The sequence below is a fragment of the Juglans microcarpa x Juglans regia genome, chromosome 2S (assembly GCF_004785595.1).
Source record: "Juglans microcarpa x Juglans regia isolate MS1-56 chromosome 2S, Jm3101_v1.0, whole genome shotgun sequence".
NCBI classification, from domain to species: Eukaryota; Viridiplantae; Streptophyta; class Magnoliopsida; order Fagales; family Juglandaceae; genus Juglans; species Juglans microcarpa x Juglans regia.
Genome location: NC_054597.1, coordinates 33,768,772 through 33,786,873, shown reverse-complemented (window position 1 = coordinate 33,786,873; position 18,102 = coordinate 33,768,772). Strand labels below are relative to the sequence as shown.

At 35.9% G+C, this 18,102-nt stretch overlaps 2 protein-coding genes across 7 annotated transcripts; one reads left to right on the top strand and one right to left on the bottom strand.

The window, feature by feature from the left end:
- Positions 1-5,650: 5,650 nt before the first annotated feature.
- Positions 5,651-10,022, bottom strand: LOC121253105 (probable lipid-A-disaccharide synthase, mitochondrial). 6 transcript variants are annotated; one of them, XM_041153014.1, is made up of 9 exons: positions 9,903-10,022; positions 9,015-9,262; positions 8,466-8,565; positions 8,239-8,344; positions 7,920-8,143; positions 7,598-7,676; positions 6,842-7,080; positions 6,074-6,300; positions 5,651-5,918 (listed from the first exon to the last, which is right to left on the bottom strand). In XM_041153014.1, exons 2-9 carry the CDS (start codon positions 9,248-9,250, stop codon positions 5,729-5,731), a joined length of 1,401 nt encoding a protein of 466 aa, XP_041008948.1. In that variant the 5' UTR covers positions 9,251-9,262; positions 9,903-10,022; the 3' UTR covers positions 5,651-5,728. The 6 variants fall into 6 exon arrangements, with proteins under 6 accessions (XP_041008948.1, XP_041008947.1, XP_041008949.1 ...); XM_041153013.1 differs by having other exon boundaries at positions 9,954-9,992; XM_041153015.1 differs by having other exon boundaries at positions 9,882-9,988.
- Positions 10,023-14,548: 4,526 nt separating this feature from the next.
- On the top strand, positions 14,549-16,939 carry LOC121253161 (GDSL esterase/lipase At2g04570). Its single transcript, XM_041153103.1, has 3 exons — positions 14,549-14,989; positions 15,493-15,988; positions 16,484-16,939. Exons 1-3 carry the CDS (start codon positions 14,591-14,593, stop codon positions 16,675-16,677), a joined length of 1,089 nt encoding a protein of 362 aa, XP_041009037.1. The 5' UTR covers positions 14,549-14,590; the 3' UTR covers positions 16,678-16,939.
- Positions 16,940-18,102: the final 1,163 nt, after the last annotated feature.

Genomic DNA, 18,102 nt, shown 5'->3' with positions numbered 1-18,102 from the left:
CGATCTACCACTGGTGAAGCCTATCTATCTCCATCTCCGATTTGGGTAATTTGGTCTTCAACCGCCCTCTACGCCGCCACCCACGGCAAACCACCACCACCACTAGCTTCACCGACATCCCTAAGTCCTACCCTATCAATTTCGGGTCTTGGTTTGTCTCCGTTCAAAAGTGGATTTTTGAGATCCACGGCCACAGTATATTTTACACTGTTACGTCGTTGTGCCGTCACTTTTTGCAGCTCCGTGATCCTTCAAAAATTATATTATAGCACTGTAAGTATTTTTCTAAAGAACTATCGTGATTTAAATATATTTTTTCACTAACTCATTTTATTGTGATCTAATTGGTTATGTCGGACTGAGTCCGAGGAGTTCGAAGGTCGGACGGATTGTGGATGGAGTTGTTGTATGTTTGGTTTGCATTGTTGGTTGTGGTCATGGCATTTGTAACACCCCGTATTTTAGTGTATTTTTATTGAATGATTATTTTTAATAATTCAAAAATTTATTCTCTTGTTTTAAATTTATCGGATATTTTTAGATGGTTTATTTTATGATCTTTAAATTGTGAAAATGTATTTGAGATGTTTTCTTAATATTTATTATTGTGATACATTTAAGTTGTTCTTCTTTTAAATTAATTGATTGTAGGATTTAAATATTTTATTTTCATTTTATCATTACGTTTAAATTATTTTAATTGAGATGCTGTTTTGAAATCGTTTCCGTTGGATCATTTTTGTGACCCAAGATGTGAGGACTGGACCTCATTTCTTTCCCTCCATTTTCTCTTTCCTCACTTTTTCTTTTCTTCTTTCTTTTCTTTTTCTTCTTCTCTTTCCGTTTCTCTCCCCGCGCGGCCTCTCTCCCCTCTCACCCCGCCCGTTTCTCTCTTCTCCCAGCCCTGCCGCCGCCGCGCCGCCGTGGTCAGCACCGCCCACCCCTCCAACTTCCCCTCCTGCCAGCCATCATCCCCCACCAAGCTCGGCCCCTATCTCACCGGCGTTCTCCTCCACACACTGCTTGAAGCCGCGGCGTTCCTTGAGCCCGCGCGCCACCGTCGTGCCACCTCCGGCCACCATTTCTTCACCACTTCATCCTCGACCTCCCAGCTACCCAATGCACCCAACCCCAGCTTCGATCCGTCACCGGTGAAACACAACCAACCTCATTTTCAATTTGGGTATTTTTGGTCTTCAACCACCCTTTGCGCCGCCACCCACGGCCAACCACCACCACCACTAGCTTCACCGACATCCCTAAGCCCTACCCTATCAATTTCGGGTCTTGGTTTGTCCTCATTCAAAAGTGGATTTTTGATACCCACGGCCACAGTGCATTTTGCACTGTTACATTGTTGTGCCCCCACTTCTTGCAGCTTCATAATCCTTCAGAAATTACTATATAGCACTGTAAGTATTTTTCCAAAGAACTATCATGATTTAAATATATTTTTGCACTAACTCATATTATTGTGATCTGGTTGGACATGCCGGACTAAGTCCGAGGAGTTCAGAGGTCGGATGGATTGTGGACGGAGTTGTGTGTTTGGTTGGTATTGTGAAATGTTGATTGTTGGTATGGTGTTGTTCATATACATGGCATATTGCACGCATGATCATGTTTGTAAAGGAAACTGGGTTTTCGTGTACATACATTCATGTTCATGTGTTTCATGAAAACTGGGTTTTCATGTGTTAAAGGATTTTGGGTGTGTGTGTATCACGACCCCAAGCCGAGATGGGGTGTTATCTCGATGGAGCTCCTCTGGTCACTCAGGAGCGGAATATACTGAGTGACGTCCCTGGGTTGTCGCTAGGCGACAACGGGATCAAACGAGATGGTCTCGTGCCGACTCCGTGGCCCCTCTGCTGGCAGGAGCTAGAGGATGCTTGGCCACGAATGCGCTGGGCGCGGAACTGGGCATCGCTTGTTGGGTAGTGGGTGCTTGGCCACGAACGCGCTGGGCGCGGAACTGAGCATCGCTACGAAGCCAGGACGTGCGGATGATCCCTAGGGGAGATCATGGTGCATTGGTTAATGGATTAAAGGGCTGTTTTCTGGAAAAATAGCGTGTGTTGATTAAAAGGATTTTACGTGATTCATTTTCTGGGAAAATGAGGTTTTATTGATTTGGGTCATTTTCTGAGAAAATGACGGATTATTATTTTTGGGCCAAAATGGAATTTTGGTGTGTGTTGAAAAATATCTATTTTTGGGAAAAATGATATTTTGGATTTGATGCATATTTCATCATATGCATGCATGTTGGTTGCATCAATATGTTTTTATCCCGAGAGTTGTTTGGTTTATACTTACCTGTGGTACCATTTTATGGTATCACAGCCTTTAATGCAGATGTGGATGACGAGCCTCAAGCTTGGCTTTTATCAATTATTTATGTATTGCCTTTGTAATATATTTGGGATGACTGTATAACTTTTTAAAGATGATTTGTTTTGAATATTTGTATTTAAAAATTCTGGTACTTAATAGACTTATTTATATTATCCGTTGCGTTGTTTATTGTACAATGTTGCATGTACACACACTTGGCACTATCGTTGGGATGTGTGACCGTGTTGTCATCATTCTGACGTCAAGATTCCCGTATTTTTTGTACGTGGGAGTCGAGGCGTCACAGCGTTGTTCATGTACATGGCATATTGCACGCATGATCATGTTTGTAAATGAAACTGGGTTTTCGTGTACATGCATTCATATTCATATGTTTATTGAAAACTGGATTTTCATGTGTTAAAAAATTTTGGGTGCGTGTGTATCACGACTCTGAGCCGAGATGGGGCATTATCTCGGTGGAGCTCCTCTAGTCACTCGGGAGCGGAATATACTGAGTGACGTCCCCTAGGTTGTCGCCGGGCAACAACGGGATCGGACGAGATGGTCTCGTGCTGACTCCGTGGCCCCTCTGCTGGCGGGGGCTAGAGGATGCTTGGCCACGAACGCGCTGGGCACGGAACTGGGCATCGCTACGAAGCCAGGACATGCGAATGATCCCTAGGGGAGATCATGGTGCATATGATTAATGGATTAATGGGCTGTTTTCTGGAAAAATAGCGTGTGTTGAATAAAAGGATTTTTTTAGTTATTCATTTTCTGAGAAAATGATGTTTTATTGATTTGGGTCATTTTCTGGAAAAATGATGGATTATTATTTTTGGGCCAAAATGAGATTTTGGCGTGTATTGAAAAATATCCATTTTCGGTAAAAATGATATTTTTGGGTCTGACGCATATTTCATCATATGCATGCATGTTGGTTGCATCAATATGTTTTTATCTTGTGGTTATTTGATTTATACTTACATGCGACACCGTTCTATGGTAACGCAGATTTTGATGCAGAGGAGGATGAGAGTGAGCCTGGGGATTCGGCTCCGCCCGAGAAGTGATTGGGATCACTCATTTATGGTTTGAGACTTTTATTATTTTATTTGGGATGACTGTATAACTCTTTTAATCATTTTACTTATGTTAGTTTGTATTAAAAATTCTGGTACTTAGTTGACTTATTTATATTATCCGCTGCGACTTTTGTTGTGCACTTTTGCATGTTGCACACACTTGAGCACATTTCGTTAGAATGCGTGACAGTGTTGTCATCATCCCGACGTCACGATTCCCGTATTTTTGTACGTAGGAGTCGGGGCGTCACAGAGAGAGAGAGAGAGAGAGAGAGTGCTATGAGAGGTAAAGAGAGAGAGATAGAGAAAGAAAGAGAGAGGGACAACAAACGAGAGAGCGAGAAACCCCACACATAGAGAGAGAGAGAGAGAGAGAGAGAGAGTCTGAAATTCGTCCGGTATGTACAAACCCCCACATTTTTCTTTTGTTTTCTTTGGATTTTTCTTTAATTTTTGATAGCCTATGTTTTGTAAATGTATATTAATTTAATGTTGTGTTTGTTTTTAAGAGTGCTATTTGGAGCTTGTTGAAGGGATTTGGAAGTGAGAGTGTGCGTTGGAGGTAGTATTCTAGCTACCTTGATGGAAATTTCAAGTTTCGTTAGATGTTTGAGATGATTTCAAGTAATGTGATGTTGGTGCTGTGTAATGTTGTTAGACTAGTGACTATGTTTTATAATTATATTGGTCCCTCTTATATTGTTTAGTATATATTGGTAGTTAATTTGTTTGTTTTTATTTGAGATATGAATGTATTTATTTCGAATTTGATTGTATTTTTGATTGAATAAATTGATGGAGTTTGGCAAACTTTTGAAGATGTGGTTTGCATGGTCCTATAATCCTATTGTTTGGTGGTTGTAAAGTGTTTAAATAAAACACTTGGTGTGTTTAATCAATTAATGGAATGGGTTAGTAACATGTGATAGGTTTTATAAACTTGGGTATGCTTTGTATAATTAATATACGCTTTGAATAAATTAATATTTTGTTTGATGGTGTGTTTTTCCATATAGAAACATGTTGATGGGGTTTTCCAAGTTTTTGAAGATTTGGTTTGTATGGTCCTATTGTTTGGTGGTTGTAAAGTGGTTAAATAAAACACTTGGTGTGCTTAATCAATTAATGTAATGAGTTTATATATATATATATATATATATATATATATATATATAGGGGATGGGGGTTTCGAACCTGGTTCTCTCATTTGGAGACTAAACCTTATGACATCTGATCCAAAGGACCTTGACATTAATGGAATGAGTTGGTAACATGCGAAAGGTTTTATAAACTTGGGCATGCTTTGTATAATTAATATATGCTTTGAATAAATTGATCTTATGTTTGGTGGTGTGTTTTGGCATAGAAACATGTTTGAAGTGCAAAAACAAATACAGAAGGAGATGCTAGTCCATAAGGAAAGCGTGATGTCGCTGTAGCAAGATGCAATGGTCGAGGAAAGAAGAAGAAATGAATTTTAATCTATGTTTCAAACAATTTTCACCTTTTTCATTAGAATTTAATTTGTAGCCTAGTCTCAAATTATTTTAAGAGATTGTTTATTTTTTGTGTATGATACAATTTTGATAAATAGTGTGATATTTAGTTTTATCTATGTATTAACTATAATTGAATTTACGTTCAAATGTAAACCACACAAGTTCAAACGTGTTCTTCACATTCAAAACAACGTCAAAATAGAAATCAGTTGATATTTGTGATAGTAAACGTTCGAACATCTCAATGTTTGAACATAGAATATCGCGTTCGAACATGTGGCATTGTACAACGTGCAAACGAAGCCTTGCACATCCGAATGTGTATCTCCTCGCATTCAAATTAATGATAAACTGTAGTTCGAACTAAAAATATTGTATCATTCCAAAATCACATTGCCAATGTTCGAACGACGTATATGTGCAAACGTGTTTTACTAACCATTCATACTACTATAATCAAACGTTAGAAAAAATAACGTTTGCACGTGAGCCGAGCAGGTTCACGTTTGAATGTGAAGACATATATTGAAACATACTTTCTGTGACGGAGCTAGACCGTCATAAATCTTCAATTTGTGACGGTTTCTTACGTCACAAAAACTACAATCTGTAGTAGTGCCCCCAACTCTGCACAACCGATATCAAGATATGTTGACCCATAACATCGAGGTTGCTTTGTCCATAACAAAAAGAATGAAAATGAAATTAAACTATCCACCGCCAATCTTCAGAGGAAAAAAGATTTTATTACCAACATAATATCAACAATTGGACAACATTTTTCACCAAATAAATGATAAGCAGTCATCGGGGCTTCACATAGTGTAATATGGTGGATGCTGCTATCATACTTGGTGTGCAATCAGGGAATCTCAGTCTTGAATCCTGCTGTAACAAGTTGGTTATAATCATTTCTGAAGGATATAGAAGTCTGATGATCTTTTCAGCAGCAATGATCTGTTCTTCTCGGGGGCCTCTATCGTGTATCAATTCCCTGCATTTGACCAATATGATAAAGTTATACATAACAAGGTGAGAATCATCTTTTCCGCTAATTTCAAAAGCTTTGCACTTTTGTACATCCCATAATTTAGATCAAAAACACAGTTTCAAGAATTAACCATGCTTGCATCACAACAAAAATTGTACATGAGCAGTGGGGCAAGCTTTGTAGGTGTGCATGCTTCAAAGAGAGCTTCAGGAATAACAGCCGAGTCCAATAGAATATTGGGGAGTGAAATATATGATATCTTCGCTTTATAACGAATAAACCATTCAGTTAGGAAATGGGCTCGATAAGCAACAATACATGGCAACCGCGCAAGCTGCAACTCCAAAGCAACTGTACCAGAAGCGCATAACGCAACCCTACTCGCCTGCAAGGTGTTCAAGTCAATATGTGTAGAAAGCTTTGGCTAAAGTTTTAACAAGAATTGAAATCTTATCTAAACCATTCCTTTTAGCTATACTTCAGGTGCTATACCTCAGGTATCCAGACAAACACCCAACTAGATGCCAAATTTAACATTGCCAGGTTTAAGACCTAACGAAACTATGTATAAGTCATGACAAACCTACATATGATACACCGAAACACCAGCTCTCAAGGTGAGTCACTAGTATCTCATATTTCACTCTCATAGATTCACCAATCAAAAAAAACAATGTGTATCACTAGGATCAACTAAACCAAATTTTCTAAGAGGCACTTTGACAATATCTTGATGAATTTACATCATGTGTGCCTTTACGTATTATAATCCAATAATTTGTCTTCAATTGTAGTTCTATTTCGTTTTTTCAGTTGCAATTACAAGACAGTAACAAATGGGGTTCCAATAAACCCTTGTTCTGCCTCAGCAAGGAAATTTTGACATATCAAATGTTATCAGCATGTAGAGAACGGGGAGGACTAACACTGAATGCATCATATTTGAGCTTTGGTGATCCTCCTGGAAGCAATAAAACAGGCACAGGCCACTTATGAACGACTTCCGTGATGTACTTCTCTACATGCTGATTTGGAGCAACATGGATGACTGACATCAACTCAGGAATGGATTCTTTTAATAATTCCATAGTGTTTGCAAAGATGGGAAGCATCCGTGTGACCTCTTGCAATCTGCTTCCAGGAAGCAAGCTAATGACTGTGGTCCCTAATAAAAGTAAAGTACATGAAGTGCGAATACAAGGTGGTGCTGTGCATTTGAATGTCAATATATATATTTTTTTATATAAGTCTATAATGATACATACACATGTGAGCACAAACACACTGTTCATCAATGTGAATATATATAATAATGATACATGCACATGTGAGCACAAACACACTGTTCAAGAAAAAAGAAATTCCAGCCCATGATTTATAATTTATAATATGATGTCTACTGGGAGATAACGTGTGAGCCTTACAAGTTGCAGTTATTTACTGATAATGTCTGTTCCACATATCACCTGATGAAAAAAGCAAAAAACTGAAGGTGCACCATCAAGAAGGTATGGAAAAAGGAATCATAGCATGCTAAATACAATTCAAAGTTCCAATCTAGTCATCTCCATCAACTCCCAATTCTCAGATGTACCAGAGACTGGTGTACTCCCTAATAATAAAGTATATCACTCTGCACCGAGAATATTTATAAAACCAAGAGCTTCACTAGATAACTTTACCAGCAGGTATTGCATTTTTACTTCGAAAATCTTCACAATCTCCATCTACCTTCCACTCACATGGTGAGACGTCCTTTCCCTAAACACAGTCACCCAGATGCATAAGTACTGAACTAACATCACATGAAGTCAAATTGAATAATACTGACACTAGGAATGAAGTTAGGCCTTTTTTGGTAACCTGTTCACAAAGAAATTAAAAATAACAAATAGATGTATATTTTCCCTGAGAAAACAACACATATATCTGACTAATCGAACACATGGACTCAATCAAAGAGCTACCAGTAAATTTAAACCAGACCAGAACATGAATCCATACCCAATTCGGATAAACAATATCCTCCAGAATGGGGTGGCCAACAAAGGTTGCATCCAAACCATTTGATTTGCAAACTTCCTCCTCATTTGGAAGTATGCAGAATACTTGATCCACAAATTCAGCTAGGCCTTTGAGTCTTGCTTCACCCCCTCTCCATGCCCAAAATGATGGTGCTACATAATGGAAGTGTACTGGACTAACCAATCCTCTCTGACTGTAACTAGCTGCAAAAAAGATTCCTCAATTTTCCTACACCATACTGGTGGTATAAGCAGCACGCAATGAATGATTACAACTGCAATTAACGACCGCACATTACCCCGTAACTGCTTCAGGAGACGAAATGAGAACCCCTTGGAATCCACTGTTACAATAACATGGGGCTGAAAAAGAAAAGCAGCCTCTACTGTTTCCTTCAGCTTCAACTGAAATTTTCAAGCTTTGGTATTAATATTTAAGCTACATAAGATGCATTGATACACAAAGGCTTTCCCTCACAATGCAAGAGACTCATGTAAGTAAAAAGACTATTTTGTTGCTCCTTACTCTGAATTTATTCAGATGCGGCAACAACTCCCATATCCCCATCACTGAAATATGCTCCATAGGAAACAGAGAGTTTAATCCTTGTCTGGACATCATGGATCTGAATAGATACAACAGCATACGAGAAAGAGAATTCATAAAGAGTGCAGTAAGAAAAGAGGTGACAGGTTCATATTCTGTTTCAAGTTATTAATTTCACAAGCATACTAAGATAAGCAGAACAAGATTTTTTTTTTCAGAATTCGTTGGGAAGGATTCATGCTAAATCACTATTTCTTACACCATGCATGGATGTCATTCGCGTGAATCTTTTCTCTTTCCATGAAAAATCTTTAAGAAGGAAAGTAAAAGCCAAGTAAATCAATTTACCATAAAAATCTTACAGACTGTCAGGTCACTAGTTGGACTAATCAATAACTGGAAACTTACCATGGAAAAAAAAAAAAAGTAACTGGGAGACAACAAGTGCATCATACATATAGGTACATAGAAAGAAATTTCGTCACAAGAAGTGCATCTAATGAAAAAGCTGGGTAAGTAGTAGCTTACCCTCCAACACCCGAGAAATGGGTAGGAACCGAACAGTGCTTCTTTAAAGACGCCATGAGACGAGAACCAATGGAATCCCCTGAAACCTCTCCAGCAACTATGAAGACCCTCAGTTCCCCATCTTTCGCAGCCATATCTACTACAGCTCTGCCCGGCATTGATGTATATCGTCTCCATAGCCTAGAAAAGCCCACATTACTGAAATTGTCCAGCTTCCACTGTTTTCTGAACAACATGTCCTAAGCATTCTGCCCACAAAGGAATATTTATGTTAAAGAAATTCACATCACAATGAAAAGTGAATAAGTGATAGATCAACAGAATGAAATTGAAAAATAAAAAAGAAACTACATAATTCAAGTGTTTATTGTATTCTTGTACGTTTTTAGAGTATTTAAGATTATTCTTAGTTATTATTAATACAAAATAAATGATACTTATTAATCTATCACACAATGTGTGAATTACATAAGCCGATCATCATGCACTGGCATTAATAACTAACAAATACACAAACCCAATTCATTCATACCCATTACGGATTTTGAAACAAGTGTAGTACTACTTAAATGAGTTCGACCATCTGATAACATAAGAAATATAGTTTCATTATGCTCGAATTTAATGAATATAGCGGCAACGCCGGCAGGACTCTAACACAGAACGTCCGAGGGAAATTTTAGAGCCCAAAAGAAAAAAAAAATATCAACAAATTAACTTGAGCAGCAAAAACACTAGCATTCATATAAAACATACAATTTTGAGTAGACAAAGAGAAATGAAAATGAAATCATCTCATTCTGGGTAAAGCAAAACTATGAAGACAAGAAATAAACTACAAATAATCAGGCTTGTAGATTTAGCTACACAGAAGAGAACAGAAAGCACTTACAGGATAAGAAAAAGCTGCGAGTTGGGGAAAGAGAACAGAAGGCCGACGGAGGTTTTGGTTCAAAGTACAGTTTTGGCAGCAGCGAGAAAGTGCGCACATTAGGCTGAGGAGTTTATTATTTGCATACATTTGTTAACTAAACGTCGTCGTTTGATAAACTATATCTGGGCCAATATATATTTGCTTGGACCTGAATCAAGTGAAGTGGGCCGGAGATTAGTTAAAATTATTGTTATAATGGATTGGGTCTCATTCATAATTATAGGCCTAGATGGGCTATTTTGCCCTTATCAATCTAGGAATTATTGCCCTAATTTTCAATGATCTTAAACCCAAGTAAAATATTAATAGTAATTTCTCAATGGATAGGCCATTTTTAAGACATTTCGCCAAAGCTCCCCAAAAGATCATAGCCCTCGTAATATATAAATGTCTAGGTTGAGCTTGGTAAGTCAGGTAGTTTTACTATTATTGATAAATTATTCATTACTTTTTTATTATTATTCACTATCTTTTCATTAATATTCACAAGTCATCTGAGATTTACTCAGCATCTAAACGTAGCCTTAGTTGCTATTTTTTCTAACAAAAAGGTATACATAGAAGAAATGGCATTAGGCCTATGGCATAATAATGAAACCTAACATGAGGAAATTAGTGCCACAATTACTCATTAGCTAGCTAATTTTTGTGACATTCATGCTCACTAATTTTATAAGAAACTCAACCACAGTCACTAATGATAACACTCAATAAGGTTGTATATGATCTAGTTATTCATTAACATGTCTAGCTTAAATCCGTACAAACTCGGCTCGAGTTCGATTCGTTTAATAAAGGAATCAAGTTGAATAATATATAGACTTCTATAATAAACAAACCAAACTCATATAAGCTAAATTCGACTTGTCTAAGTTTGTATAATTCCTTGTTGATGCTTTTTATAGTATTATCTTTTAATCGATAATAGAGAATCATTTTCCTCATAAGATATATGTCGTTTGAATTCTTCTCAATATAAATCTTCTATATTGATAAATATGAATATGTGCATATATATACTATATAAAGATATCTATTGAAACTCAACATTGGTTTTTCATACTTTGAAGATAAAATCATAAGGATTAATATATAATAAATAAGACATTTTGTGACAAAAAAAAAAAAAACTCATATATGGCTTATTAAAAACATAGATTTTTTAATTTGTTCATATATATAGTTTACCTTACTATGATCTTAAAGCCGGTTATAATCTCAACATATTTTAGTAACTCATATATAATTAATATACAAATATATGAAAATGTATATAATTTTAATACATAAATTAAAAACTTATTTCGTTTAAGAAACAATAAATTAATGATCAAGTACTTGGTGAAGAAGGTGAATTAATTTGTTCGAAAAATAAATGAAGCAGCACTATAAGAAATCTATTTACTAACTGCCAGTTATTTTCTATAAAAATGATTATTTCCTTTCAAAATAAGTAAATTATTGTTACAAATAATCATTTTTGGCCCAAATAACTCATCGTAAATGCTCATTTTTCTTGTGGTTCAGCTGTAAACATAAAATTTTGATTTGATAATATGCTCGACCTTGATTGATATATATATATATATATAATCTTAAACAGACAGAAGTTAAACATTAAATATTCAATTCGAATTGGAGTCGACTCCGTTAAAATGCTAATAATACATCAAGAATGAGCTGGTTATTTCACTATCAAAGGTACCACTTGATAACAAGATATGACTATATATATATATATATATTGCATGTGTTCCTATACACTACACTAAGTATTACATATGCAATACCTCAATTCAAATTGCAGGACCACAGCAATATATTGAAGTGGCCTAGCCAGCTATACTCTTTCTAGCTAAACTTTAATTAATAGGTAAAATTAATAAAAACCATGCACCCCCACATAATTAGGACTTGATTTCCAAATATCTTGCATTGCTAAAGCCAGGTTTCTTTGCAAAAACATGTATCCTCATTAGCAGTGATACATTTGCAAGAAATATTTTTCGGTTGAAATATGCATTTGCAAAAAATACAATTTGTTGCAACTTCACAATTTGCAAGGAAAACAATTCGTTAAAATTACGTGAAGTACATTTGCAATGAAAGTGTTTGGTTCGATATATTTTCCTTGCAAAAAGCCTTTCTTCTATATATTCACTTTTTGCTCTCTCTAGCTAGTCGCATGGCCTGATCATGGGATGATTGTAGCTGAAAGTTCACGGTTAACTTAAATTGTGGACGTATATGCTGCTAAATTATATGTACCAACTTATAATTAGACTATTAAAAAAGATGGTTGGCCTCCTTTCGAGCTAGCTAGCTAGTAAGGATCCATCCTAGCATACGTACGTACTGGTGCATGAACTGCATGGCATGTATATATATATATATATATATATGTGGTTGTGGCGTCGACTGATAAATTGAGGACTAGTGTACGTATACCGCGTACATATATGGAGGGCCTCCTTTCGAGCTAGCTAGCTGGATCGATCGTAGCTAGCGTACGTGGTGCATGGCATATACATATATATATATATATATATATTATAGGAAAATTCTATATACTATACTACCATCTAACTTTTATTTTACTACGTAATACGTAACACATTTATCATTATTAAATTATCATTTATTATATATTTTTTTATTATCTAATAATAATAAATGCGTTACATGCTATTTAGTATGATCAAAATAGGATGAAAGTATGGTATATACATTACTTAATATTACATGGTACCTAGCTTCATCATGTGTGGCGTCGGCTGATAATTGTAATTAGCAATATTAGAACGTAGAAGAACTAGCTAGTGTACGTATATAGTAGATATATAAATGTTGTACGTACGTAGTTAATTTATTGCATGCAATCCCCCCGGCCGGCCGCAGGTCTCTAAATCTGATCTCTTTCTAAATAAATATAATGTTGTAGTACTACTAATAATTGCTAAGGAATTAAATATAACAGAGAACAGCATATATATATATATATATATGTTATATGTATGTGCTACTTGGCCTTTCTGCTTTATTTCAAATTCTTAGCCTTAATTAAAACCCATGCACCACGGCCTCCATTTCTGTTGCGGAGCTTTCAATGCATCCATGGAATGTCACTTTCATGGGAGGTTGCAACCACTATACAAAGGACCATTAATAATTTAATATCTCTCTCTCTCTCTCTCTGCTTTGGTGTAGCTATTAGGTGGAAGTTATGATGATCTCAGTACCAGTGAGTCTACTGTTGCCCCTAGCTATTGGCCGGCTCATGTTCTCTCAAATAATCCATGGAAGAAGTTGACAATTGATCTATTTTTTGGGTGATTACTTGTAATTTATATATATGAGATTCATCATCATGTAAAATACACATGGAACTCATAAAAGGAAAACAAGTTTATTCTCTTAATTATTAAAGTTCTGATGAATATAATCATCAGTACTGATCCAAACCTGTTGGGATTTAACTAATTTTCTGGAAAATTTATCTAATTTTCGATAAAATATTATAGATAGCTTTTTTTCTTGGGTTTTACAAATTAAAGTGAGGCACCACCTAAATAATTAAGCATTTTTTAGTGAATAAAGTTTTGAGATAAGCTTTTATTGAGATTTGAAAAGGTAGCGATCGAGAAAGGACGTTGCTGGCCGGCGGTAGAGACTTTTTAGAGATAGTACTTTCTGAATGATGAAATTTATAGCCTAATTTATCTCTTAAAATCGGTTCTATAACAGAGTATTATTCATTTTTTAAAATCGGTTCCATAAAAAAAGATTCTTCATTTTTTATAAACATGTAAAAGACCATATTCATAGACAATGTATAATCATAGAAGGTCCTGATACAAATGAAACGATATTGAAAACTATTTTTAAAGATTGTTTTGGCCTTTCAAAGATATTTGGATTGACAGTGAGTTTTTTTTTTCTAAAAATTTTCTTAGTACTAAATCGTAACCTAGCCGCATGCATGCATGTTCAAGTTCAACGCCTACAGAACAGCTTAATTATATATACGACTTCATGCTTAATCAATATTGTTTCGTCCGCCCGAAAGATATATAGCGAAATGATGAACTATGTTTTTCATAAATTTTATTAATTTCAGACCTTTCGCTTAAACTACAGATCATCAGTTAACATTATCAATAACTTGTAGCAGATTTTCTAGATTTTCCATTTTCACTATCATATAATTAATATCGATGATAAAGTTATTATTACACGAAAAATAGATATTTATCTTTTATTTTTTTAAGAAAATAACTATTTATGAAGAAAACAGATTTATTTTAACTAAAAATTATTATTTAATTAAAAATAACTAGTCGTAAATAAATAGATTATATATATTAATGCTCTGATAAATAAAATTCCTGCCAGTAAATTACATGGCTCATGATGACTGTTCATATGTTGACAAACTCGGCCCATAATTAATAACCGAAGTATATGGAGCAGACTGCATGCAGCAATTAAAACTTCCCAACGACTTCTCTACCCTCAAGTTTGAATCAAATGCACATTAATTTTAAAACCGATCAATCTCGATCTTTATTTATTTGGAATAATAGTACGGATACCCCATGCATGTTCTATTTATTTCTCACTACAGGCCTCTCTCTCCAACCCAATGTTCAAGTTTGTTCCAGAAATGGGAGGCATGCATACCATGACAATATTATGGCTCCTGTTAATCCAGTTCCTCGTACTGTTTGGCGAAACTGCAGGTGCCAAAGTTCCGGCAATCATCGTGTTTGGGGACTCATCAGTGGATGCTGGAAACAACAACTGGATTCCAACCATTGCCAGGAGCAATTTCGAGCCATATGGTCGTGATTTTAAGGGCGGGAAGCCAACAGGAAGGTTCTCCAATGGCCGAATTGCTACTGACTTCATCTCTGAGGCCCTTGGCCTCAAACCAATAATACCAGCCTACTTGGATCCTGCATATAACATTTCAGACTTTGCCACCGGAGTTACATTTGCTTCTGCTGGGACAGGTTATGACAATGCAACTTCTGGTGTGTTGGTACGTAATTAAGTCCTGATCCTAATCAAACTAAATTTTCTCAAATAAAATTAAAATTATGGGATGCATGCAGTCCTCTTTCTTCCTTTCTTTCTTCTCTTTTACAAAAACATTATAATGATGTTTAAAGTGATCTATATATAATATTTCTGATCTTGCCTGTCAAATAGGGGTTGGTTTTGCATGCATGTCCTGATCTGATCCGCGACCGATCGAAAATTGTCTTATTTTCTGTTGAAAAAAAAAAAAAAAGGAACATACGTTCTAAACAATGTTCAGCAGCTAGCTTGTCTTTTTGTATTTCATAAATGGAGAGGATCCTGATTCCTTGTCCTTTTTTTATGCACGAGTTTCTTTGGTAAACGTGATGATCTAGAGCACAAAATTCCTCCCATAATATTAATAATGATTCTTTTTGTATTCACTAATTATATATCTGATATATATGCTTAATTCTTAGTTAATTGTTCCATTAATTATAAATATGAACTTCTGCCTTGCAGTCTGTGATACCATTTTGGAAGGAATTAGAGTACTATAAGGAATATCAGAAGAAGCTGAGAGCCTATCTTGGAGAAACTCAAGCTGATCAAACAATAAGCGAGGCTTTACACATGATGAGCTTAGGAACAAACGATTTCCTGGAGAACTACTACTCCTTCCCTAGATCAGACCGTTCATCCCAATTCACCATCACACAGTACGAAGACTTCCTGATTGGAATAGCCAGAAATTTCATCAGGTCGCTCTATGGTTTAGGAGCTCGGAAAATATCCCTGGGAGGGGTGCCTCCGATGGGGTGCCTGCCTTTGGAGAGAGCCACGAATGTTATGGAAGGGAACGACTGCAACGAGAGGTACAACACAGTGGCTTTGGAATTCAATGACAAGTTAAAGCAACTGACAATGGAGCTGAACAAGGAGCTCTCTGGGATTAAATTGGTGTTTTCAAACCCATACTACGTTTTCATGAACATCATTAAGACACCTTCTTTGTTTGGTAAGCGCTTTAAATTTGTATCTCATGTACTCCACCTGCATGTAGTAGTAGTACTGCTATGCATGCATGTGTTGGATTCATCATGTCACAGCAAACATGCATGCATGAACCCCTTTTTCCTCTTTAGCCACGTACCCTCCTCCCAACCACCACTTGAGACCATCTATATACATGTTACGTATCTCTCTTTGACATTTAAGTATATATAGTCACTTTACTTAATTGAGGCGGTAGATCGATCCGACCGCAATAAATTCCTTCGATTTTTTTTTTCTTTTCTTTTTTTTTTTTTTTGTGGGAGAATTTTAGTAACTGCTTTAGGTAGCTGGCCTTTAATTTATCAATATATATACTGTACGTTCTACCTTATATATATAGATCAGTGAGGTTTTTGCCTGTGAATTAAAACATATATATATATATATGTATATGCTGCTGGCCGCCTGTTCGATCTAATAATGATCTGATGAATAATATTGACATGCATGCATGCAGGATTTGAGGTGACCTCAGTGGCATGTTGTGCAACCGGGGTGTTCGAGATGGGATATGCGTGCAACCGAAATAATTTACTCACTTGCAGTGATGCAGACAAGTTTGTATTCTGGGATGCCTTTCATCCAACGCAGAAAACCAATAGTATCATCTCCAATTATGTAGTGAACAAGGTTTTGGCTGAGTTCCATTGATCGATGTCCGTACGTTTCAACTTTGAAGTTTGCAGTAGTACTAGTACTTCTCATCATGCGATATATATATATATGTACGTATGTCTAGATGCATGCATGCAGCAGACCATCATATTCATGTTCATATGCTTTAAATATTGACGTACGACGCGCGATGGTATTATTTACAGATCATATCGATCGATCCATCGTCTGACACGTCATATATGTGTTTGTATATATACATAATTAATATATATAGACGATAAAGTGCTTTGTTTTTAATCTTTCGACTTGAGATCATGAACCCGGCCGATACGATAATGAAATTAACCCGAAAAATCATGTGATAGTACTACTATCTTCTTCTTAATTTAGATCATCAGACTCCTAAGTTTTTCTTTCTGAAGAGTACGATCGAGAGAATACTGTGTATATATATATATATATATATATATATATATATATATATATGACAACGGCCTTGGTAGTTGGGAGTTAATTATTTGAACCCGGCCCTTATCATAATAGACGATCCATGCATGGTCCCTAGGCCTGGGGGTAGTACTACCATTAGGACAAAAAGCCATATTTAACAATCAAAGGTCAAAAAGAAAGCTTCTAGAAGTAAAGCTTCCAAACTGGGTTAGCTTGAAGATCAAACCACAAAATCAATCATCAATTAATTAAGTACTCAACACCCGTGAAGAAGCTAGCTCAGTGCGCAAGAAGGATGGTGGTGCTTCCAACACCAATCCTAACCCTGATTAGCACAATACATATCGAGTAATGCTAGATATAATCATAGAATGTATAAATACTGAACAATTCATTTGAAAATAAATAAGATGTACTGTTAAAAAATTAACATTTTTTCATACGAATTTCATATTTACTCATTTTTTTTAAGTAAATTGTACGATATTTGCACATTTCACGACTACAAATATCATTTCTCATTTTTAATACAGTCTATTGATACACCAAATGCAATAGTACTATTAATGTAGAGGTCTGCGACATGATCACTGTATAAGAAATAATTTCATTTTAACTTTTTTTTATAACTATATATATATATAAGGTTTTAACTGATGTGTTTACACACTAATTTATAACTAACAGCTAGAAGTCCTGTAAAAAAAATTAAAGGTAGTCATCATGTGTCCCAACGTGAAAGCTGGCTGCTTTTTAAAGTAATGATCTTCTTCGCCTACAAATCGTCAATCACGAGTACCATACGACAAGATGTCAAATTTGTAATTATATATCAATTAAAAGGCAGAATAAATATACCATATATATTAAATGATCACTTATATATATGAAGAGTTGAAAACTCACGCAGGCACTCGTAAGTCTTGGTACGCACTCCCTCATGTTCTTGTTGATCCTCATGCCTAAGCTCAGCCGGGACGCAGCCCAGTTGGCCAGTTCCCGTCACCA

Coding starts and splice junctions, on each gene's coding strand:
- LOC121253105 (XM_041153014.1), bottom strand. CDS start 9,250: ATGTTGTTCAGAAAACAGTGGAAGCTGGACAATTTCAGTAATGTGGGC. Junction 8,566..9,014: donor CATTTCTCGGGTGTTGGAGG/GTAAGCTACTAC, acceptor GTATCTATTCAG/ATCCATGATGTCCAGACAAG. Junction 8,345..8,465: donor CGCATCTGAATAAATTCAGA/GTAAGGAGCAAC, acceptor TGAAAATTTCAG/TTGAAGCTGAAGGAAACAGT.
- LOC121253161 (XM_041153103.1), top strand. CDS start 14,591: ATGTTCAAGTTTGTTCCAGAAATGGGAGGCATGCATACCATGACAATA. Junction 14,990..15,492: donor ATGCAACTTCTGGTGTGTTG/GTACGTAATTAA, acceptor TCTGCCTTGCAG/TCTGTGATACCATTTTGGAA. Junction 15,989..16,483: donor TAAGACACCTTCTTTGTTTG/GTAAGCGCTTTA, acceptor GCATGCATGCAG/GATTTGAGGTGACCTCAGTG.